General features: G+C 39.1%; 1 protein-coding gene across 1 annotated transcript; it reads left to right on the top strand.

Annotated features, from left to right (window-relative positions):
• The first annotated feature begins 387 nt into the window (after nucleotides 1-387).
• trhra (thyrotropin-releasing hormone receptor a) lies at nucleotides 388-25,927 on the top strand. The gene is made up of 2 exons (XM_030158919.1): nucleotides 388-1,403; nucleotides 25,417-25,927. The coding sequence occupies exons 1-2, from the start codon at nucleotides 597-599 to the stop codon at nucleotides 25,843-25,845; spliced, it is 1,236 nt and encodes a 411-aa protein (XP_030014779.1). The 5' UTR covers nucleotides 388-596; the 3' UTR covers nucleotides 25,846-25,927.
• Nucleotides 25,928-26,470: the final 543 nt, after the last annotated feature.

Below are 26,470 nucleotides of genomic sequence, written 5' to 3'. Positions count from 1 at the left end.
GAGGATACAGACGCATCCCTGGGTCTCAGGAGGTTCTGACACATTCACAGACTGTGGAGTCTGACGGTGTTTTTCGTGGGAGTGAAAGTTGCGGTGCGTGCGCGTGGACCCTGCGCGCACACACACACACACACACACACACACAGTCCGTGGATGTGCGTGCGCGTGGACCCTGCGCACACACACACACACAGTCCGTGGATGTGCGTGCGCGTGGACCCTGCGCACACACACACAGTCCGTGGATGTGCAGGAGGATGCGCACACGCAGGCTCAGTCATGACCACATGCGCACTGAGGCGGGAGCGGCGTCGACGCCTCCTCTGTTCTGTGCGTAAAGTTCAAGCCCCGTCCAGACTGAAGCCGCTCCTCACCGGGACCGGATGGAACACGCACCGGGGTTCGACTTACCGGCTTTTGTCGCGTCACAGAGCGGGTTTCATGGAGCAGAGAAGCCGCTGTGACCGGACCAGTGGGATGAGATGAAGTTTTGGAAGGATTTCTCGGTCTAGTTGTCGGACTTTTTGCGCGTGTCATTGAACGCATGGTGTGATTTTTGGATCCACAGCCACAGAACCCACAGTGTCCGCCCGGTCATGGAGAACCTGACCACGGCCAACATGACTGGGAACGACACGGCTCTGCAGGGGAACCAGACCCTGGGCGTGTGGAGCGACTACACCGTAGAGTACAAGGTGGTCAGCGTGGTGCTGGTGTCTCTGGTCTGCGGCGTGGGGATCGTGGGGAACGTGATGGTCATACTGGTGGTGCTGACCACTAAGCACATGCGCACTCCCACCAACTGTTACCTGGTCAGTTTGGCCGCCGCTGACCTCATGGTCCTGACGGCTGCGGGTCTGCCCAACATCACCGAGTCCCTGCACGGTCAGTGGGTGTACGGGTACGTGGGCTGCCTGGGCATCACCTACTTCCAGTACCTGGGCATCAACGCGTCCTCGTGCTCCATCACCGCCTTCACCGTGGAGCGGTACATCGCCATCTGCCACCCCATCAAAGCCCAGTTCCTGTGCACCTTATCCAGGGCCAAGAGGATCATCCTGCTGGTGTGGGCGCTCACCTCCGTCTACTGCGTCATGTGGCTGTTCCTGTCTGACACCAAAAAGTTGGTGTATGAGAACGCGGTGCTCCAGAGCTGCGCCTACAAAGTGTCCCGCAGCCACTACCTGCCCATCTACTTCACGGACTTCGCCGTGTTCTACGTGCTGCCCCTCATGTTGGCCACGGTCCTGTACGGACTGATCGCCCGGATCCTGTTCCTGAACCCCCTCCCCTCAGACCCCAAGGAGAACACCAAGAAGTGGAAGAAGGAGACGAGTCACGGGGGGGGGAGGATGATCAGCACCAGCTCCTCCAGCAGCACCACGGCAGCCTCCCGCAGACAGGTGGGTGCGCACCGGGAGAGGGGGGTGGGGGTACGGGCGCAACCCTGTGGACTGTAGAGCTGTGGGTTTATGATATGTCTGCGTGTGTGTGTGTGTGTGTGTGTGTGTGTGTGTGTGTGTGTGTGTGTGCGCGCGCGCGTGTCCATGTCTTCATACTGACGTGGACGCGCTCTGGATCGTCGCCCACAGACTCTTGTTCCAACTCCGTCTGCGCCCAAAATGCAAATATTTGCACAGATCTGTGACACCACCAACACCGGCTCTAACATCAATTACCGTCCTGCTTCTCTACAAACAGTTTAAACTGTCCAGCTGTGACAGATGACCCCCCCCCCCATCCCAGGGGGGTCAGAGTGGACACTGATCCATCTGGATCCAAACAGAGGAGTTTTACTGACACTGACAGCAGAGGGTTTAAGATGAGATCTAAACCCAACAGCTGACAAAGTCCACTATAGAATAGAATAGAATAGAATAGAATAGAATAGAATAGAATAGAATAGAATAGATCTTTGTTGTCACCGTCACAGGACCAATAAAAATCTGTTTAACTGTAAAAACACTAAAAAAAAAAAGCAAAAACAAAAACACGTAAAATATCACACAAAATACTGACGAATGTAGGGCTGTGCAAAAAACGACAGGATAAAATGTTATACATACATATGCAAAACTATATATACACTATACTCACAGTATACACACTATACTACAAAAACTACTGAAACTTTAGGCTGCAAAAGCCAACTATACAACAGATGAGAAATATATACAACAAATAAGGATATACACAAGTATATATACAGGTTATATAGGATATATACAGGCGATATAGGATATATACAGGTGACACAGGATATATACAGGTTATATGGGATATATACAGATGATACAGGATATATACAAGTGATATAGGATATATACAGGCGAAATAGGATATATACAGGTGACATAGGATATATACAAGTGATATAGGATATATACAGGTGATATAGGATATATACAGACGATACAGGATATATACAGACGATAGAGGTGATACAGGATATATACAGGTGATACAGGATATATAAAGGTGATATAGGATATATACAGGCGATACAGGATATATACAGGTGATATAGGATATATACAGGTGATAAAGGATATATACAGGTGATACAGGATATATAAAGGTGATATAGGATATATACAGGCGATAAAGGATATATACAGGCGATATAGCATATATACAAGTGATATAGGATATATACAGGTGATATAGGATATATACAGACGATACAGGATATATACAGGCGATATAGGATATATACAGGTGATATAGGATATATACAGACAATACAGGATATATACAGACGATATTGGATAGAGGTGATATAGGATATATACAGGCGATACAGGATATATATAGACGATACAGGATATATACAGGCGAAATAGGATATATACAGGTGACATAGGATATATACAAGTGATATAGGTTATATACAGGTGATATAGGATATATACAGACGATACAGGATATATACAGGCGATATAGGATATCTACAGGCAATATAGGATATATACAGACAATACAGGATATATACAGATGATATTGGATAGAGGTGATATAGGATATATACAGGCGATACAGGATATATATAGATGATACAGGATATATACAGGCGAAATAGGATATATACAGGTGACATAGGATATATACAAGTGATATAGGTTATATACAGGTGATATAGGATATATACAGGCGATACAGGATATATACAAGTGATATAGGATATATACAGGCAGTATAGGATATATACAGACGATAAAGGATATATACAGACGATATTGGATAGAGGTGATATAGGATATACACAGGTGATACAGGATATATACAATGTAAGATTAAGAACCATAAATTGCATGTGTTTTGACGTGTGTGTGTGTGTGTGATATGCTCCTTTATCTGTAATAATAATAATAATAAATAGAGGACGTAGAACTGTGTTGATTAGAATAAACTGAAGGTGCAGAGACAGGCTGTCAACAGAAGTGCTGGATGTTTGTTTTATCTGATCAACTGAAGAGGTCTTCTATATGGAGTGGGTGGGGGGGGTCAGTTCCCCCCAGCCCAAAGGCCTCAGTCCTGCCTTTGTTTGTGGACCTCTGACAGATGCACACTCTGCATTAACCACTTGTTGGTCATTGCATGTTGTTCTCCTTACCATCAACCATGAACCTAACTGAGTTATGGAAAGGTTAAGGAGTCATGAAGATCTCAGATTAGGTGTTCTGCTCATTGATAACCTCGCTAATCCAATTAGACTGAGCCCAGAACAGCTGAGCCTCCTCATCTAAACCCTTATAGGGCACTATTAATACTATAAAATAAAAATAAAAATACTATCAATTCAACCTTAGTGTGTTATTACAGGACATAACAAGACTTTATCACTTTTTATTATCATGTAGAAAATCAAAGTCAATGAAGTTACTGTATTTGGTTCCTTTCCCATATGTGGCAAAAAAAAAAAAAAGAAAAAAAAAAAAGAAAATCTAAGAAATGTAACCCTTTTATGCATTAATTATGGTAAAAAGTGTCTACATTTTTTTTAAGATTGATTTTATTTCTCAAAATTAGGCTGAAGTTGAAATGCATTTTGAATGTTATTTTTAATTTTGGTTTTATTAAGAAGATATTGAACCTCCTAAGACCCAGAAAAGTACACGTTTTGGCTATTTTTAATTAAATAATTGCCTATATTGGAAACATCATGATGCAACAGTTTTTTCAGATGCATTTTTTTAATGGAATGTCCTTTGTGGTGGACAGGTTTTGTTTTGTTGTATTTTTTGTATAAAACTGTGAAACTCTTGTTCACAAACGTGGACAGTGAACCCATAAGTGGGTCTGAGGGGGTTCACTTAGTGGGTGGATGAAAATGATCCTTTTTTTATTGTGTTGCTTTGGGTCTATACAGACTGCCCCCATGTGGTTTGGAGAATATTACCTTTAGAACCCTTTGGAAAGTGAGTTTAAACTGTGTCGACAAATGTGGACATCATGCATGAAAGGGATAAATACAAAATACAAGGAAATCACATGTAAGGTGAAAGGAACATGTATTTGATAACATTAGACCAACATTAGTGCTGATCCAGACCCCTGTCCACATCCACATGACCCCTTTGAACTTTATTTATTTATTTATTATTATTATTATTATTATTATTATTATTATTATTATTATTATTAATTTATTTATAATCATTCCTTACATTAGTTCCATTACTGCATGGAACCGAACAAAGCAGGTCCACTCACTGTTCATACACAGGTGGACCTGACAGACCCTGGAGACCACATTGGACCTGACAGACCCTGGAGACCACATTGGACCTGACAGACCCTGGAGACCACATTGGACCTGACAGACCCTGGAGACCACATAGGACCTGACAGACCCTGGAGACCACATTGGACCTTACAGACCCTGAGACCACATTGGACCTTACAGACCCTGGAGACCACATAGGACCTGACAGACCCTGGAGACCACATAGGACCTGACAAACCCTGGAGACCACATTGGACCTGACAGACCCTGGAGACTACATTGGACCTGACAGACCCTGGAGACCACATTGGACCTTACAGACCCTGAGACCACATTGGACCTGACAGACCCTGGAGACCACATTGGACCTGACAGACCCTGGAGACCACATAGGACCTGACAAACCCTGGAGACCACATTGGACCTGACAGACCCTGGAGACTACATTGGACCTGACAGACCCTGGAGACCACATTGGACCTGACAGACCCTGGAGACCACATTGGACCTGACAGACCCTGGAGACCAAATTGGACCTGACAGACCCTGGAGACTACATTGGACCTGACAGACCCTGGAGACCACATTGGACCTGACAGACCCTGGAGACCACATTGGACCTGACAGACCCTGGAGACCAAATTGGACCTGACAGACCCTGGAGACTACATTGGACCTGACAGACCCTGGAGACTACATTGGACCTGACAGACCCTGGAGACCACACTGGACCTGACAGACCCTGGAGACCACATTGGACCTCAGACTGGGGACTCACTGTCCTCACTTTAACTGTTACTGTCACTGTTTTGTAATGTGAATGTGTGTGGAAATGACCAAAAATAGTCACTTGCTCTGTGAAGGGTTAACCCTTTATAGTTCACTCATAGAAATGCTCTGAAATTCACAATTTCAACCTCAGAGTGTTATTGCAGGACAGAACAAGACTTTATTATTTTTGTCAAATGTTTAGAATGTTTTATTGTCATGTAGAAAAACAAGGTCAATGAATGAATGGGAAAAACCAAAATAAAAAAATAAAATACAAGAATAGATTAAAGACATAAAACAGCGGTATAATTAAAAACGGTGTTTTACAGAAGAACAAAAAGCAAAATGATGGACTAAAATACAAGAATAGATTAAAAAGACATAAAAAAACAGTGGTGTAATTAAAAACAGTGAAATAAAAACACCAAGTAAAACAACAGAATAACCATAATAATACATTTCAAATGGAATGTTTGACAGTGCGAGGACAGGAGGTGCTCTCTGAAGAACTGGGTCTGCATTTGTTTTAGCAAAAACAAAAGTCTCTGTTTTGAATGTCTGGGGTTTCCAGAAATGTGTGATGTTAAAATGGGGTCAGGAGACAACAAAGGTTCGGAACCAGTGGATTAGAGATAATTGGGATTTGACTGAAGTTGGACACATTTGAACAAACATCTGAGACCAAAGTCAGACGCTGCTTTAATATGTAAACTAAAATTCATGGAACTTAGTTAAATCCTCTCAGCTCCAGGTCTGCCTTCAAAAACAGATCCTCCATCTCAGTGGGACCGACCTGGTTAAATAAAGGTTAAATAAAAAACACAGATACAGTTCAGTTCCACAGTTTCGTATCTGGACCTTCATCTTCTAAGTGTTTTAACAAAAACAGCTGCTGTGAACGTTTATGGTTCATGACATCTACAGACCTGGCTTTGGTCCAACAGTATTTATGGACATATTATGAATATGTGAAGGGCTTTTTCCCAGAAAACCTTCACATCATCCTCTCAGTGTTTGCGTTTAACAGCTGAGGTTGTGTACGTTTACTGTTGTGGTGTAAATATACTCGTTCTAAACTTTGTAAACTTTGTTAGCGTTGGACTTCGGCCACCGTCAGAACGTCACAAACAGAAGAGGCTGTAGTAGAACAGGTTATCCTGTTGAACATTTACGTTTGTGTGGGAAACAGCATCCACTCAAAAACATTCCTGTCTTTATTTTTTATTATTATTATTATTATTATTATTATTATTATTATTATAGAAACATACAATTTTTGAAGAGATAACCGGAAATGACAAGACACTACATACATCAGCATTTACAAAAAACTCAAGGCATTAAAATAATAATAATGTAACAATCATTATGATAAAACATACAAAACAGACATTAATACAATAAATACATTTCAGCAGCTTCACAACTTGTTTCCACAGTCGGATGGGAGTTTCTTAAAAGATTCATAGAAGACAAAAATAGTTTTAGTTTGTTTTTAAGACAGTTTCAGTTTGTTATTTGTTTGTCTGTGGTTTTTATCCAGAATGAGAATGATGTGAGTCAAAAGTCAAGTGTCTCTGTTCAGATTATTTTTATGTAACATTATATCTTGAATTGTAAATTGTTTCAGATCTCTGACTTTATTTTGTAACCACTTATGCACAAGTGGACAGAAGTTCTGAACCATTTGGCAAAAAAAGAACAAATGTTCAATTTTTTCTGGATCCTTGTGACAAAAATCACAGGGTTCGACATCAAAACCAAATCCACCCTCAATGTCTCATTCTACATTTAGACGGTAACGACCTAAACCGAACACACAAAAGTGGCGTTGTGTTGTCACTTTTAATTCCATGTTTAGACGTGCATTTTGGGGAAAAATCTGCACACAGACGGACACACAAAAGTGTGTAAAATGTCCTGTTCATGGATGTAATGCTACGTTTCCACTACATGGAACCGGCTCGACTCGACTCTGGTACGAGGTCCTATTCCTGGACACCGTTTCCATTACAGGATACTACTGACTTTACAGTACCTGGTCGTCATAGCGATGCAGCGCGTTACTTCCGTGTCGTCTGCTCAGAGTTGCTGATAAACTCGCTCGTTGCGTGTTGTCTCGTCAAGCTCACTCTGAATTTTTACGTCGGCCACCAAAGACTGAACCTCCTCGACCGACTGTGGTGTAGTTTTACTGGCTGTCATCATGTGGATTAACCTACCGTTATATTTACTGTCAACTTCTGCATCTGTTTTTTGTAAAAGGGCGGGTCACAGAGAAAACTCTGACCAATCAGTGGTCTGCAGCGTTTACACGTCACGTTTTAGTATCTGTTTCCCAGTCCTGGAACATCAGCGGAGGTGATACCAAAAAACTAGTACCAGGTACCAGATTCCAGGTCCTTTTTCATAATGGAAACGCAAAAAGGCCGAGTCGAGTCGTGTCGAGCTGATAGCACGTAGTGGAAACGCGGCATAATATGAACACCAGGAGGCATCAGCAACACCAAGACCAAACGCCTGCGTAGAACCAAATGTTATGAGCCTGGGTCATAACTGGGCTACTTATGTGTCTTTGTATATATGTTTTCTGTTTCGTGTGTGTGTCCTGTAGGGCTGATGTGCCCTTTTTGTGTCTGTCTTGTTTTTTGTAGGTAAGCTGCTGACTGGTGGAGCAGATAACCCCTTTAAAAATGGCCCTGATCCTCTAGTTGGTTCTCTCTCCTTGTTCGCTGCCAGCTCCCAACCATGTTCCCGCGTGTGTGATCGTCAGTCTTGGTGTGTTCGTGTGATAATTCGTATTTGTATATAGTTGTAAATAGAGTTTTTGTAATTCAAACCTTTTTTCTGGTAGTGGAGGACAGCTCTTTTATTTTCACGTTTTCTCCTGTTTTGTCATAGGGAGTTTAGGTTCGTTTTCCGTATTTTGTTTCTTGCGTTTATTTTGGTGAAGAAATTTAGTTTTCAACTTTGAAGAAGACTTTTGTTTGTTGTTTTAGCCGCGCCCTCCCCTAACCCTTCTTTAGTTGTTAAAAAAATAAATATCGTGAACTTTAGTTTTTGACTGACGTGTGTGCTTGGGAGCTGGGAGGGGACAAAAGAGCGCGTATTATGTTCACCCTGGTAAACCCCTAGGCCGGGGTGTAACACAAACTACTACTATTTCTGTTCTCTTCTGGTGCAAAATACAGTCACAGAACAGGAAATGCAACACTACTCTGTAAAGATTTGTGACAGTCACTGAAACGACTCTTGGATGTAAATGAGAGGCGAGGGCAACTTGAGGGTCCGTCACAGGGAAATAATCTGACATGTTGTTGTTTTCCTGTACTGGCGTGTGCCTGTGATGGAAACTCTACGCGATGAGAAAACGCCATTTTGTGTTTTTAACCCTTTAGATCACAGGTGTCAAACACGCGGTCTGGGGGCCAAATCTGGCCCGCCAAAGGGTCCAGTCCAGCCCGTGGGATTAATTTGTGAAATGTAAACATTGCATTGAAGATGTTAATCATTTTTGTTCAGGTTCCACATACAGACCAATTCAATCTCAAGTGGGTCGGATCAGTAAAATACTATCATAATAACCTATAAATAGAGGGTATGCATGTGACGTCACCGCTAGCAGAAGTCACCACGGTTCTGTCCACTGAGTGGCAGAAAGAGGGAGATGAGTAGCGGCTTTGGCTTGAATTCTGCGAAAACTTTAGAACAATTTAAAAAATGGGGCAGAGCTGTTGTGCCATTGATCGCACAAATAGGTTTAAAAAGCACTCGGAGCTATCGTTTTAGCGGCGACCTACAGCCAAAGACAGAAGAAGCAGATGGATCACTGCAATTTGTAGAAAGAACTGGAACCCAGACAACGAAACCTGGATTTGAGGTTGACATTTCATGTCAGGTAACGTTAATTTATGCTGTATTCTTGTGTAAAATCATACCTTAAATTACATATCGTTTTGGCTAATGTTACTTCTTAGTAAAGCTCTTAGTGTTAGCATCTGTCATTTAGTTCTATGTTTCATGACTGAAACGTTTTTGTCTTCAGTTGTGTGATTCTGAACCTTGTGCTCTACATAATTTGTAAACTAGCTTAAACTGAGGCTAACCTAGTTTTCCAAATAAGGGGGTACTCTAGCACAAAGCTGTTGTAGCTGCGTTAGATGCAGTATTTGATGTGAACTCTACTTAAATCTCCACAGTACCAGTAGATCATACACCCACTTGGGTCAATACTAAGGGTTCAACTCCAGTAAATCAGTAGTGAACTGTGAGCACTACTGCTGGGCCTTTACCTTGGCAATCACCGCCAAGAAAATACGTCTGCACTGACAGAAAACCTCAGTAACAATAGTATGTTGAATTGAAAGCACTCACCAGCTGTAATCCTCTAATTAACGATGACGAGGATGTCAACAACACTTTGTCTTTTGTATGCTTTCAGCCTTTGCATTGGGGATTTTCCCGGCATTGAAATCAGGTTCATATAAATGACAGGATACGTGATTTCCGGCCACAGATCAATGTTCGTAGACCACTTGTTGTTTGGCAGCTTGTCTGGATCCATGTCCAGTCCAACTGTCTTTAATTTCATGTTATATTCCACATTTGTCCCGGTCTCGCTGTAGTTACTGCTATGCTCCGCCATGTTGAGCTGGTTTGTTTTGCCACTCAGTCTGACTTAGGGGGGCGTGGCCCAGGGGGGAAGTGACGTATGTGCATTCCTCTATACTCACAACTCCAAATGTTTCTCTTCTAAATGTAAACATTTTTATGTCATTTTACTGCATTTATACTAAAACGAACAATCATTTCACAAAAAAACACGAATAACCTGAACAAATATGAAAAATTTGAAATATCTGAAGTGTAAGTTTACCAATATTCTGCCTCTTTATTAAATGTTTTGTGTGTTTGTTGATCCTCTGTGATCTGTAAGTTGTAATTGACATGTGTAAATGATAAACTGAGATATAAAACTGTTAAAATTGCACTTAGTTTTCTTAGGAATTTCACTTTGTTCATGTTATTCATATTGTTTTAAAGGATAGTTAGTAGATGCAAACATTGTCATTGCATAATTTTACTTTTTTCGCCCTAAAACAGAAGAAAATTTGGAGTTGTCATTATTTATATATTATTATGTTATTATTTCACTGGTCCGGCCCACTTCAGATCAAATTTGGCTTAATGTGGCCCCTGAACTAAAATGAGTTTGACACCCCTGCTTTAGACGGTGACGCCAGAGTGGAACGTTTTTAAGATTTCCGCACTGGAAGGTGGTTTCCTTTTTTGCGTTTTCAACCCCAAAAAACACAGTTGGCGTCTAAACAAAAGGCACATCTGATTAAATATTTTGTCGTTTTCACCCAAGAGTGTTGTCGTGTAAATTGAGCCTCTGCTGATGGTTCATAATTATTGATCATTTTAAACTGTATTTCTTTCACTTTCACTTTTTCCATTTGATAAATTTCCAGTGTGTTTCAGATACTGTTGAATTGTCTATTTTATATTTAACTTTTTTTTTTAACTGTAATCACAATATAGATGGTTTTTAAATACTGTATTTAATTATTTGTTAACATTTTTTATGTGTTATGTTCAGATCTCCAAATGTTAAGTTAGGGAGCTTAATTTGAACATTAGAAACAATTTTTGTGTTTTTAATTAACTGTATCAGAGCAAGAGGGGGTGCTTTACAGATTTTTCTGTATTCTCTTAGAGCAGTGGTTCTCAAACTTTTTACAGTGGAGCACCCCCTGAAATATACTTTTTACAGTGGAGTACCCTCTGAAATATACTTTTTACAATGGAGTACCCCCTGAAATATACTTTTTTATCCAAGTATCCCCAACTCTCGCTTCAACATTGTTGATTGAAAAAATTTGGCAAAATTAGTTCCTGTGCCAATGGTGTCTGTTTATATTTTCAAACCTTTGCAAACAAACAACATATATTGAACTGTAATATATAAAGTAAATTTTGTGTAAAATACAAACTGAAAAGTGCCCCCTTTCATTGATTACAAAAATAAATAAATTGGTCATTAATTACCTCCACCAAGGAAGTTATGTTTTTGCCAGGGTTTGTTTGTTGGTTAGTTAGCAACATAACTGAAAAAGTTATGGACGGATTTTGATGAAATTTTCAGGAAATGTCTGAAATGCAATGAATAACAAATAATTAGATTTTGGGAATGAGCTGGATCACTGCCTGGATCCAGGAATTTTTAAAAGGATTCTTTATAATTGGGAGATAAGGATATTTTCAACGTATGTATGTGTAACTCCACAATGAATGGTCAGAGTGCTTGGTTTAAAAAAAAAATACGTCAGAGTGCTTGGTAAAAAAAAATACAAAATGAGTTAGTTTTAGAAATTTTATTTTGAAATACATATTGTGAACTTCCTGTTGGAACTAGCTCATAGGTGTCAGTGTATGATTTGTCAGGCTCAATGTGACAGTTCTTTTGGCGTTGGTTTCGTGTGTCTACGACATTCCTGCTTTAAGTTTGCAATTTGAGCATTTTATTTTGAAAGGCAAATTCTAAACGTCCTGTTGGAGTTAGGTCATGAGTATCAGTGGATGATTTGTTGGGCTTGATGAGACGAAAATTTTGGTGTTTGTTTCACGTTTCTACGACATTCCTACTGGCTGCTAGGGCTGTTTTTGTGTATCTAGGGGGCGCTAGAGAGCTCATTTTGGCACCTGTGGGGTTATTTTTACATTTTATAAGTTCCAAAACAGGTTCTAAAAGATATTGAAGATTGATCTGGATCCTCACAAAATTCTGGATACCATGATCGAGAACAGGAAAAAATAGTGGAGTTTGGGAATTTTCATCCTAACAAGGGAACAAATTATGGTATTGATGTGTAACAAACACCAAAATATAGCCATGACAGTGTGAAATCTGAAGTGTGCCAACGGATTTGTTTTCAACAATTATGGAGGTAGATTCAGGAGAAAACCGCCATTTCTGAAACAAGTGATTTTCGTAAGGTATTGTTTTTAGTAGACCACAGCATGGGAGACTGAGCTGCCTTGGTGGAGGTCTGTACACTCTGAGTGCTTTTCTCGTTAATAAATGAACCTCTCATCAACATAAAATAATTCCTTATCTACTCAAATAAACTCATTTTGAATCATACAGGGTGGGGAAGCAAAATTTACAATATTTTGAGGCAGGGATTGAAAGACAGTGTATGACCAATTAGTTTATTGAAAGTCATGAGAATTTATTTGCCACAAGAAAATTGACATAATAGAAAATGTTTTTATTCTATGTGTCCTCCTTTCTCAATAACTGCCTTCACACGCTTCCTGAAACTTGCGCAAGTGTTCCTCAAATATTCGAGTGACAACTTCTCCCATTCTTCTTTAATAGTATCTTCCAGACTTTCTTGTAATAGTTTTGCTCATAGTCATTCTCTTCTTTCCATTATAAACAGTCTTTATGGACACTCCAACTATTTTTGAAATCTCCTTTGGTGTGACGAGTGCATTCAGCAAATCACACACTCTTTGACGTTTGCTTTCCTGATTACTCATATGGGCAAAAGTTTCTGAAAAGGTATGGATAATAGTGTTAGGTATGATTATGAGATCAATATATGTTTGGTTTCAAAACAATTGACGTAGTGCCTGCTGAGAAAAAACAACTAAATGTTCATTGTAAATTTTGTTTCCCCACCCTGTAAAATATAAATGTTCTTCAAATGTTACCAAAGCTTAAACAAGATGATTGACAATAAAACTATGATATGAATGTATTTATTGTGTTTTAGATTTCAGCATTCATTCTCAATATTTATTTTGTATTCAGTACATGATGATTTATTTAATGGATTTTTTCACAAAACTTCCAAGTACCCCTGGGGGTACGCGTACCCCATTTTGGGAACCCCTGTCTTAGAGAACATCGAAAATTGAAAGTGTTTTTAAAATGTTCTAACTGTAGGATTTCATCATTTGGGTGGCTCATTCCTCTTGCTGATAAACTGGAGTACATACACACATACCAAACACCTCCGTCTGTCCTGACGTGTTTGTCGTCATCGTCGTCGTAGCTGCAGGAACGTTCTGATGTTCGGACATGCTGGAGCAGAGTTTCAGCCACTTCTGCGTTTTAACACAAACCAGACGACGCGTCCGTCCATCATCAATCAGCAGAAGACGCTCCACGAGTGTCCAACCAAAACAGACCTAATTAAACCGATACTGATCAGTTTGGAGACAAGTTCAGATGGCGTCTATCACTGAAGTGTCTGTTATAATGAAATATGAGCAGAAGGCTGCGAGTCATTTAACTGGAATTTATGAGTTTGACGTCATCACAGAGTACGTTTACGTGCACGTTAACCCTTAAAGACCCAAACATCCACCAAAACCATCTACTGAACTAAACTGTTTAATAGCTGTTGATCCACTAATCCTATTAATACATGGAAATAAACGAGGTAAAGGAAATAAAAGCATGAAAATACAAAGTGATCGTTCAGATATAGACGATAAAACAGTAAACTAGTAAATAAAGTATATGAATGATAATATAACAAATAACAAATATAGGATAAAATAGAACTAAACTAAAGTTATGAATAATGATGGATTTCATTTGTTAGAAGGCAGGAAAACTTTAAAATCAGTCCCATATTTACATTTAATTTTTCTTGATTTTTGTAGTTTTTAAGCAAATAAGAACCTTTATTCATCAATGTCAACTTAAAAAACCCAAACATCCACCAAAACCATCTACTGATCCAAACTGTTTAATAGCTGTTGATCCAGAAATCCTATCAATGCATGGAAATAATTGGTGTAAAATACAATAATTCATCTTTTCATGGTCATCAGATATGACCCATTTGGACGTTCAGAGGCTCCGTAGTTACCGTGGAAACACCGTCATCTTCTACAACATTGACTCACCAGTAAAACCCATTGAGTTGGATCAATGACAGTGGATAAAATGAACAAAAATTAATAATAAAAAAAAAAACCTACAAAATGATAAATAAGGGGAAAAATGACTAAAGTAAAATAAATAAATAAATAAAATGAGTGAAAAAAAATGTACAAAAACAGTCAAAGTAATAAATATAAATAACAAATTGAAGAAAACCAAATAAGAAAATTTTCAAAATAATGAATAACATGGAGAAAATAAGCAATAAAATGAACAAAACGAATAAAACACAACACAAATAATAAGCAACAAAAAAAATTGAAAAAAACAAAACAAAAAACAATGGAGCTGGATCAATGACAGTGGATGGAGAGACTTCATTTATGTTCAGTTAATGAGAGATTTTGTTAAAAAGTCACTTTTTCTTCCCTTTTCTCTGTTTCTGTTATAATAACCATCAACTTTAATCTGAATTTTTGTGAAAATCTACATGATCAGTGAATTAAATGTAGGAAAATACATGATTTATACTAGAAAAATAGAAAATATTGAGGATAATATTACACGAAATGGTGACAAATCACTTAAATAAGGTTAAATGTAGAGAAAAGTCCATTTGGGAACAGCTGTAAAAGAACCACTGAAGGGTTCAAATTCAACCATTATTCAGAATGTGAAGTGTTTTATTCCACTTTCCACATGGAGCGTTTTCTGCTTTAAATGCTGATATATTTACAGTTTTATGAACGTTTTCTGGACTCGTATTCTGTGCGTTTGTGTGTTTTTCTGCAGGTTCTAATACTCGACCTCTGGTTCCACTCAGATGGACTCAAATCCTGTCTGACAAAGACGGATGGGCCAAAGAAAAGTCCATTTGTGCAAGTTAGCAGAACCAGAACCAACTGTTCAACTGTATGACAACCAACAGTTCAACTGTATGACAGAACCAACTGTTCAACTGTATGACAGAACCAAGTGTTCAACAGTATGACAACCAACAGTTCAACAGTATGACACAACCAACAGTTCAACTGTATGACAACCAACAGTTCAACTGTATGACAGAACCAACTGTTCAACTGTATGACAGAACCAAGTGTTCAACAGTATGACAACCAACAGTTCAACAGTATGACAACCAACAGTTCAACTGTATGACAGAACCAACAGTTCAACTGTATGACAACCAACAGTTCAACAGTATGACAGAACCAACTGTTCAACAGTGTGACAACCAACAGTTCAACAGTATGACAGAACCAACAGTTCAACAGTATGACAACCAACAGTTCAACAGTATGACAGAACCAACTGTTCAACTGTATGACAACCAACAGTTCAACAGTATGACAGAACCAACTGTTCAACAGTATGACAACCAACAGTTCAACAGTATGACAGAACCAACAGTTCAACTGTATGACAGAACCAACAGTTCAACTGTATGACAACCAACAGTTCAACTGTATGACAACCAACAGTTCAACTGTATGACAGAACCAACAGTTCAACTGTATGACAACCAACAGTTCAACAGTATGACAACCAACAGTTCAACTGTATGACAGAACCAACAGTTCAACAGTATGACAGAACCAACAGTTCAACTGTATGACAGAACCAGCTGTTCAACAGTATGACAACCAACAGTTCAACAGTATGACAGCCAACTGTTCAACAGTATGACAACCAACAGTTCAACAGTATGACAGAACCAACTGTTTAACATTATGACAGAACCAACAGTTCAACATTATGACAACCAACTGTTCAACAGTATGACAGAACCAACTGTTCAACAGTATGACAACCAACAGTTCAACAGTATGACAACCAACAGTTCAACAGTATGACAACCAACTGTTCAACAGTATGACAACCAACTGTTCAACAGTATGACAGAACCAACTGTTTAACATTATGACAGAACCAACAGTTCAACAGTATGACAGAACCAACTGTTCAACAGTATGACAACCAACAGTTCAACAGTATGACAACCAACAGTTCAACAGTATGACAGAACCAACAGTTCAACAGTATGACAGAACCAACTGTTCAACAGTATGACAACCAACAGTTCAACAGTATGACAACCAACAGTTCAACAGTATGACAGAACCAACAGTTCAACAGTATGACAGAACCAACTGTTCAACAGTATGACAACCAACTGTTCAACAGTATGACAACCAACAGTTCAACAGTATGACAACCAACAGTTCAACAGTATGACAGAACCAACAGTTCAACTGTATGACAGAACCAACAGTTCAACTGTATGACAGAACCAACAGTTCAACTGTATGACAGAACCAACAGTTCAACTGTATGACAGAACCAACTGTTCAACAGTATGACAGAACCAACTGTTCAACAGTATGACAACCAACAGTTCAACAGTATGACAGAACCAACAGTTCAACTGTATGACAACCAACAGTTCAACTGTATGACAGAACCAACTGTTCAACTGTATGACAGAACCAAGTGTTCAACAGTATGACAACCAACAGTTCAACAGTATGACAGAACCAACAGTTCAACTGTATGACAACCAACAGTTCAACAGTATGACAGAACCAACAGTTCAACAGTATGACAACCAACAGTTCAACAGTATGACAGAACCAACTGTTCAACTGTATGACAACCAACAGTTCAACAGTATGACAGAACCAACTGTTCAACAGTATGACAGAACCAACTGTTCAACAGTATGACAACCAACAGTTCAACAGTATGACAGAACCAACAGTTCAACTGTATGACAACCAACAGTTCAACTGTATGACAACCAACAGTTCAACTGTATGACAGAACCAACAGTTCAACTGTATGACAACCAACAGTTCAACAGTATGACAACCAACAGTTCAACTGTATGACAGAACCAACAGTTCAACAGTATGACAGAACCAACAGTTCAACTGTATGACAGAACCAGCTGTTCAACAGTATGACAACCAACAGTTCAACAGTATGACAGCCAACTGTTCAACAGTATGACAACCAACAGTTCAACAGTATGACAGAACCAACTGTTTAACATTATGACAGAACCAACAGTTCAACATTATGACAACCAACTGTTCAACAGTATGACAGAACCAACTGTTCAACAGTATGACAACCAACAGTTCAACAGTATGACAACCAACTGTTCAACAGTATGACAACCAACTGTTCAACAGTATGACAGAACCAACTGTTTAACATTATGACAGAACCAACAGTTCAACAGTATGACAGAACCAACTGTTCAACAGTATGACAACCAACAGTTCAACAGTATGACAACCAACAGTTCAACAGTATGACAGAACCAACAGTTCAACAGTATGACAGAACCAACTGTTCAACAGTATGACAGAACCAACTGTTCAACAGTATGACAACCAACTGTTCAACAGTATGACAACCAACAGTTCAACAGTATGACAGAACCAACAGTTCAACAGTATGACAGAACCAACAGTTCAACTGTATGACAGAACCAACTGTTCAACAGTATGACAGAACCAACTGTTCAACAGTATGACAACCAACAGTTCAACAGTATGACAGAACCAACAGTTCAACAGTATGACAATCAACAGTTCAACAGTATGACAGAACCAGCTGTTCAACTGTATGACAACCAACAGTTCAACAGTATGACAGAACCAACTGTTCAACAGTATGACAGAACCAACTGTTCAACAGTATGACAACCAACAGTTCAACAGTATGACAGAACCAACAGTTCAACTGTATGACAGAACCAACAGTTCAACTGTATGACAACCAACAGTTCAACTGTATGACAACCAACAGTTCAACTGTATGACAGAACCAACAGTTCAACTGTATGACAACCAACAGTTCAACAGTATGACAACCAACAGTTCAACTGTATGACAGAACCAACAGTTCAACAGTATGACAGAACCAACAGTTCAACTGTATGACAGAACCAGCTGTTCAACAGTATGACAACCAACAGTTCAACAGTATGACAGCCAACTGTTCAACAGTATGACAACCAACAGTTCAACAGTATGACAGAACCAACTGTTTAACATTATGACAGAACCAACAGTTCAACATTATGACAACCAACTGTTCAACAGTATGACAGAACCAACTGTTCAACAGTATGACAACCAACAGTTCAACAGTATGACAACCAACTGTTCAACAGTATGACAGAACCAACAGTTCAACAGTATGACAGAACCAACTGTTTAACATTATGACAGAACCAACAGTTCAACAGTATGACAGAACCAACTGTTCAACAGTATGACAACCAACAGTTCAACAGTATGACAACCAACAGTTCAACAGTATGACAGAACCAACAGTTCAACAGTATGACAGAACCAACTGTTCAACAGTATGACAACCAACAGTTCAACAGTATGACAACCAACAGTTCAACAGTATGACAGAACCAACAGTTCAACTGTATGACAGAACCAACTGTTCAACAGTATGACAACCAACTGTTCAACAGTATGACAACCAACAGTTCAACAGTATGACAGAACCAACAGTTCAACTGTATGACAGAACCAACTGTTCAACAGTATGACAGAACCAACAGTTCAACTGTATGACAGAACCAACAGTTCAACAGTATGACAGAACCAACAGTTCAACTGTATGACAACCAACAGTTCAACTGTATGACAGAACCAACAGTTCAACAGTATGACAGAACCAACAGTTCAACAGTATGATAACCAACAGTTCAACTGTATGACAGAACCAACAGTTCAACAGTATGACAACCAACAGTTCAACAGTATGACAACCAACAGTTCAACAGTATGACAGAACCAACAGTTCAACTGTATGACAACCAACAGTTCAACAGTATGACAGAACCAACAGTTCAACTGTATGACAACCAACAGTTCAACAGTATGACAGAACCAACTGTTCAACAGTATGACAGAGCAGATCAGCAGGTTTATGGATGGAAACAAAGATTTGAAAACTTCCAACAGAACGAATGAAAAAACCAAGACTGAGAACACACACTTCTATGTGTATATTATTAGATATAATATTAGAGGAAGATTAGAGGAATATATGAGGAATACTAGAGGAATATTAAAGGAATATTAGAAGAAGATTAGCAGAATATTATAGGAATATATGAGGAAGATTAGAGGAAGATTAAAGGAATATTAGAGCTGTATTAGGGGAATATTAGAGGAAGATTAGAGGAATATTAGAGGAAGATTCGAAGAAGATTAGAGGAAGATTAGAGGAATATTCAAGGAATATTAAAGGAATATTAGCAGAATTTTAGAAGAATATTAAAGGAATATTAGAGGAATATTAGAATATTACAAGAATATTAGAGGAAGATTAGAGGAATATTAGAAGAATATTATAGGAGTATTAGAATAATATTAAATGGACTGAACTTATATAGCACATTTTCTACACTTTAATGGAGCCCAAAGCACTTTACAATCCCTCACATTCACCCATTCACACACACACACACACCAGTAGGCGGCTGCTGCCAGGCTCTACTGGGAACAGTTTAAGGTTAGTGTCGTGCCCAAGGACACTTTGACATGTGGACAGTTGGAGCCAGGATTCGAACTGCCAACCCTTCGGTCATTGGACAACCCACTCTACCAACTGTGCCACATTCGCCCACATTGATATTAGAAGAATATCAGAGGAATATTAAAGGAATATTAGGGTGTATTCACGCCTACCTCGTTTGGTCCATTTAAAACGGACCAGAGTCCGGACTTTTTTTATGTGTGAATACAAACATGCGAACTCTGATTCGAACTAAACAAGCGGACCGAGACCTCCGCTTCCAAACGGACTCTGGGCCGGTTCACTTCTGGTGTGAATATAACCGACCTCGAACCGAACCAAACCAAGGAATCTTGCGCCTTTTTGTGCTTGACGAGCCACCGTAGCCGCTGGAAGTAGCTGAGGTTTACGGGCAGTCAGAGCTAATAGCAGCAGCCACGAGCTGTGGACAGACGTGAAGCAATGAGGAGACTGAATCTGCCTTTGACATTTGGTCAGATGCCCGTATTATGAAACTGGCTCCGACTGAGCTTTTCTTGAGTGTTAACATTATTTTCAAAAATTTGTGTCAGTAAAAATACAATTTATATTCCGAAAATGATAACTGTATGTAGGAGTACCACGATTATTTTCATCAACACCGGCCGTCTCTGGTTCACCCCACCCCCGACTTTTATGTCCAATGCTAGCGCAGTTTGTCACATGCGTGCTTGTGTTCACGCATTTTGGTCCACTAGCAAAAAGTGCAATGTGAATGTGATCCGACCCAAATGAAAAAAATAAAGTCCATATCTGATCCGAATCAAATAAGCGGACCAAAGGAGTTTTCAGGTGTGAATACACCCTTAGAAGAATATGAGGAATATTAGAAGAATATTAGAAGAATATTGGAAGAATATTTGAGGAATATTCATTTACAACTATTACTGAGAATATTGTCTTTTTAGGAATTAGGGAAAAAACCCAACATCGATGCACATGTAAATGTAGTCATTTCCTCCGCCAAGGAACGACCTGATTTACATCAGGGTTTGTCTCTTTGTTTGTTTGTCTGTTAGCAAGATAACTCAAAAAGTTATGGACGGATTTTGATGAAATTGTCAAGAAATGTTGATACTGGCACAAGGAACAAATGATACAGTTTAGGTGGTGATTGGGGGGAGCTGGTCTGCCTTGGCAGAGGTCTGTGCAATCTTACAGCTGTAGACATGATGTGTCCCAATATTTATGTCCATATACTTTATAAACATCAATATTTCCTTAAAGTTTAATGGGACATTTTTCTTCCTCAGTGAGATGTGAAGAAAGTAGATGGAAAAATATGTTTGAAGTTTAGAGGCAGCACATTTAAAATCAGAGTCATGGATTAAAAAAAACTAAACTAAATGTTGAGAGAAATTAAAGCTGTGGGAGACTTCGGCCACCATCCGATCTGTCAAACCTCAGTCATATCCTCAGCGTCATGAATCTGTTAGTCTGTCTGTCATTACTCACCTGAATCTCTTCCCTCACAGTGAACAGTTTCTTAGTGCCTTCCACCATAAACAGTCCATTTGTTCACAAACAGAGCCAGCAGGTCACTTGGGCATCTTTGGAATTTTGTTGCGACGTGCATTGTGGGAAGCGGAGGTTCGCGCAGCCTCCTGGCAGCGGCAGCACAACCATATGATATTATATGGATGCTACAAATATGATGCGAAAACGGCTGGAGCTCCACTTCCCACAATGCAGAAGAGTCAGGTAGAGTTGGTCCTCTCATTAATCACCGTCTGAGTCTAAAATATGACTGAGCTGATCTGGAAACACACTGTGTCTGCTGTCATGATGCTGAAATGACTCCTATTCATCTGGGAATAACACAAATGGACAAATGCATCATGTAAACCCTGACGCTACAGATGTTCTGACTGTTTTTTTATTCAGTGGCAAACGTCCAAACACACACTTAGCGTCTGCACACAACTCACTACTGTCGACTTCAACACAAAGTACAGACGTTTATGGGTTTTATGTTTAATTCATAATGTTTATTCAATATGATAAAATGTATCCAGGCCTTATGATTGGCTCCAGGCTTTGTTTTGTTGTTGTGTTTTGTTGTGTTGCTATGTAATCCACCTGCATTGAAATCCTTTTCCAAATGTCACAGACTAATTCCTGGTTTTATGTCAGTGTTCATGGACTGTTGGTTGGTTTGTTGGTTTGTTGGTTGGTTTGTAGGAACATTTTGTGATATAACATTAGATCCTGTTGGGATCAAATTTTGTGACTGAAAGAGGGGGTTTTTCAGGGGTGGTGAAATTGGTGTATCACGCAAAACTGCAATGGAAAGACCTTTTTGCACAACTAGAGTGGCATGAATAAAAAAACATGTTAATGGATGTTACAACAAGAGAAGAAGAAGAGTTGTAAAGGAGTGATATTTTGTTTTTTTAAGTAGAATTCTTCATTTTGAACATTTCCCTGTGGTCTCCATAAACTGTAAATGCTCTGCTTGGGTCTGAAGTCTTCATTCATTCAACTCCACAGTAGGGGTGTTAGAAAATATCGGTTCTGCAATTTACTGCGATATTTCATTTCACAATACTGTATTGATATTAAAAAGTACTGTATCAATATTTGTAGGTATTTATTCAAATGCAGATATTGTGGAGGTTCTTTTTTTTTTGTTTTTCTTTTTTGTTCATATTTTATTTATTATTATTTAACATTCTTTTGTTAAATAATGTTAGTTCCTTTTATCACACTGGAAGAAAAATCCAAGGCATGCTCTTTCAATATTAAAATGCCTTTATTATCATGGCATGGTCATATTTAGACCTATCATGACCATGCCATGAAAATAAAAGCATTTTAATGTTGAAAGAGAGCGCCTTGGATTTTTCTTCCAGTGTGATAAATACTTGTTGAATCCCTTTTTCCAAAGAGCACCTCGAACAAACTCTTTTTTGGTCCAAGAAGCATTCCTTCCCAAACATTTTTTGAATGTTAGTTCCTTTGTTGGGATTGAACTAAAATAATGTTCTGATGTTAGTTCTGAACTAATAGAACATTTGAACAGGATCTGAAACTATGTCTGTAAAACACAATTTAAGTTTGAACACAGAAACATTTTGTGACATAACATTAGATCCTGTTCTGATCCAATAAAAATGTGTTTAGTATTTGTGTATATTTCTGGTGCAATTCAATTCTTCAAGGAAATAATCATTTTTTAAAAAAGAAACAAATTGACAAAAAATTGTCTTCGTAACAGTATCATGATATATCGTATTGCGATCCTAGTATTGTGATTTATATCGTATCACCAGATTCTTGCCGATACACACCCCTAGTCGAAACTGTATGCTGCGAGCAAAGTAAAAACCGAAGCCAAATTCCTTGTATGTGTTCACATACTTGGCCAATAAAGCTTATTCTGATTCTAAATGACACTAGATAATAAAGCTTCAGTCTCAGTGTGTGTGGAGTTAATGTTAGACTGACTAATGATGGAACACTGGATCAGAACACAGTATCATTTATTCAAACCATGAACAGATCCTGATTAAAGCTCAGTGAACAGTGGGTGTATTGAAAACTGAACGTGTTTTGTCAATCTGAAATAAAACAATCAAATTAATCCCAAACCACTGGATGATTTCAATGGACTTAATTGTGTTTGCGTCGGCCCGCGCGACCTGATTTGATCTGTAAGTCGACGCTGAAGGCTTCCTGCTGAAAGGACACAGATGTAATTATTTTTCTGCTGATTACTGATTGCACGGTCCTTTCAATGACGAATACCCGGCTGAGGCTTCGGAGACTAACGCAAATTCACACACAAATGACAAGAAAATGACAGGAATGTTCATTTAGTCTGTTCACGGCCGCTGAACAGCCACATCTGTCAGAGGCTGGAACTAACACACAGCTTTTATCTGAAATGATCAGCGCTCATCTGGTGCAGAATCACACCAGTTTTCCTCTTCTTTACTCCGTCCTCTGGTTTGGATTGTGTGTTTGTTCAGTGTTTCTCCGACAGGTTGAGCTCCGTAAACACACTTCAGGTCCATCTCCAAACAGGTTTTACTTCTTTTGCTGTTAAGTTTGGATTTCCTTTTGCAGAATTTGGTAGTTTTTATATTCATCTACCTTAAATTTTAGGCAGGATTTGTGATCTCAAACATATTTTGGAGCAAATTAAATATAAAAGAAATACATGATTTACACTGAAAAATGCAAAACACAGAGGATAATATTAAAATAAATGATGACAAATCACTTAAAAAATGGTTAAATATAAAACAAATAATAATTTGGGAACTGACACAGAAGTAGCAGTGGGTCTGTATGTGTTGAAATAAACTCACATTTTCTGATGATCTTTGACAAACATAGATCATAAAGGCAGAGTTAAACTGTTAAATGTATCTGCAGGAGGTGAATGAAATCAGCTCTTACAACTTCAATTAAAAGTCCAGTCACCATTTGGACTTGTTTTTACATTCAGTTAATGCTAGATTTTGTTGAAAATGTCACTTTTTCTTCATTTTCCTCTATTTTGGTGCATTAACCTTCAAATCTACACTGAGTTTTTATGAACATCTACATGATCAGCGTATTAAATATAGAAAAATACATTATTTACACTGAAAAATGAAAAACACAGAGGATAATATTATCATAAATGGTGAAAAATTACTTAAAAATGGTTAAATATACAGAAAAATTCATTTGGGAACTGACACAAAAGTAGATCTGGGTGTGTATGGGTTAAAGTATTCAATGCAGAGCCGTAATTGCACTGAATACTGCTGGACAGTAATGAACTGTGTGGAATGCTGAATGTTGTCCAGAGTATATGATGATGTTTTGTGCTTCTTTTTTTTTTTTTTTTTAAGATATTTATGCCGTCAGGATTTTTCTTTTATATTTTAGTTTTTATACTCTTTTATAGACATTATTTATACTTTTTTTTATGGCACCAAGGACGATTGCACTTTTTAAATTTCATTGTACCTGTACAATGACAATAAAGACATTCTATTCTATTCTATTCTATTCTATTCTATTGTGTTGTATTCTATTGTGTTCTATTCTATTCTGTTGTGTTCTGTTCTATTCCATTCTGTTCTATTGTGTTCTATTTCTATTCTATTCTATTGTGTTCTATTCTATTCTGTTCTATTCTATTGTGTTCTATTCTATGCTATTCTATTCTGTTCTATTGTGTTCTGTTCTATTTCTATTCTATTCTATTGTGTTCTATTCTATTCTGTTCTATTCTACTCTATTGTGTTCTGTTCTATTTCTCTTCTCTTCTCTTCTCTTCTCTTCTCTTCTCTTCTCTTCTCTTCTCTTCTCTTCTCTTCTCTTCTCTTCTCTTCTCTTCTCTTCTCTTCTACATTCCAGACTTGTCAGACTTGTTTAGACCCTGTGGAAAACCTTGCTCTGCTTTTAACTCTTTGTCCGTCTGCGTCAGGTGACCAAGATGCTGGCGGTGGTGGTGGTCCTGTTCGCCGTACTGTGGATGCCGTACCGGACCCTGGTGGTGGTCAACTCCTTCCTGGACCACGCCTACCAGGACATCTGGTTCCTGCTCTTCTGCCGCCTCTGCATCTACCTGAACAGCGCCATCAACCCGGTCATCTACAACGCCATGTCTCAGAAGTTCCGCGCCGCCTTCCAGAAGCTGTGCCACTGCGGCCCCCAGCGCATGGACAAGCCCGCCTCCTACAGCGTGGCGCTCACCTACAGCGTCATCAAGGAGACGTCCAACGGCGAGAGCCCCGACCACTTCACCACGGAGATGGACGAGCTCAACGCGCCCACCGACCGCTTCCTGCCCAGTGGCGTCCTGCCTGCTGCCAAGAGGACGCCCTCGCTGTCGGGGAGACACGTCAAAGCCTGAGCAGAACCAGACTTGGATCGCTGAGGTTCTGACAGCTGTGGATATTCAACACGTTTTAAGACATCCCAATTCAATTTCCTCGAGGTGTTTTTTTTTTCCTTCGTGTAATGACTGAACACGTGGTTTCAGATTTACGCACTTTCCTATAAATGAAGTGAAACGGTTGTGAATCATGCGTCAGTGCTTCTCCGTTCTGATGAAAAACAGGAAACAATCATTATGGCTTCAGGATGAAACGCATCTGGGAATGATATAACCTGTGATTTAACGTAGAGTACCTCTGTATAAACCTACGACTGAAATGTTACATAAATAAGCGCATGAAAGCAAATAACGTCAGCAAGTCGATCCCTCTGTTGCATGACTGGTTGGGTTGAATCACACTACCTCCACATCCTGCCTCAACTCTGCACAAACCCAGACTCTGTTCAAATGTTACAGTGTACGAGGGAGAGTCAAGAAGTTCTCAGACAAATTTAATAAAAAGTTGATCAAAATAACAAAATGATTTTTTGACATAAGCTCCATTAGAGGTTAAACACTATTGCCACGTTTCCACTATGTGGTACTGGCTCAGCTCGGCTCGACTCAACTCGGCCTTTTTGCATTTCCATTACGAAAAGGA

This window comes from Sphaeramia orbicularis, chromosome 16, assembly GCF_902148855.1.
Source record: "Sphaeramia orbicularis chromosome 16, fSphaOr1.1, whole genome shotgun sequence".
NCBI classification, from domain to species: Eukaryota; Metazoa; Chordata; class Actinopteri; order Kurtiformes; family Apogonidae; genus Sphaeramia; species Sphaeramia orbicularis.
Note: the sequence above shows the minus strand (reverse complement) of the source record. Positions and strands in the feature narration are given on the sequence as shown.

Coding starts and splice junctions, on each gene's coding strand:
- trhra (XM_030158919.1), top strand. CDS start 597: ATGGAGAACCTGACCACGGCCAACATGACTGGGAACGACACGGCTCTG. Junction 1,404..25,416: donor CGGCAGCCTCCCGCAGACAG/GTGGGTGCGCAC, acceptor CGTCTGCGTCAG/GTGACCAAGATGCTGGCGGT.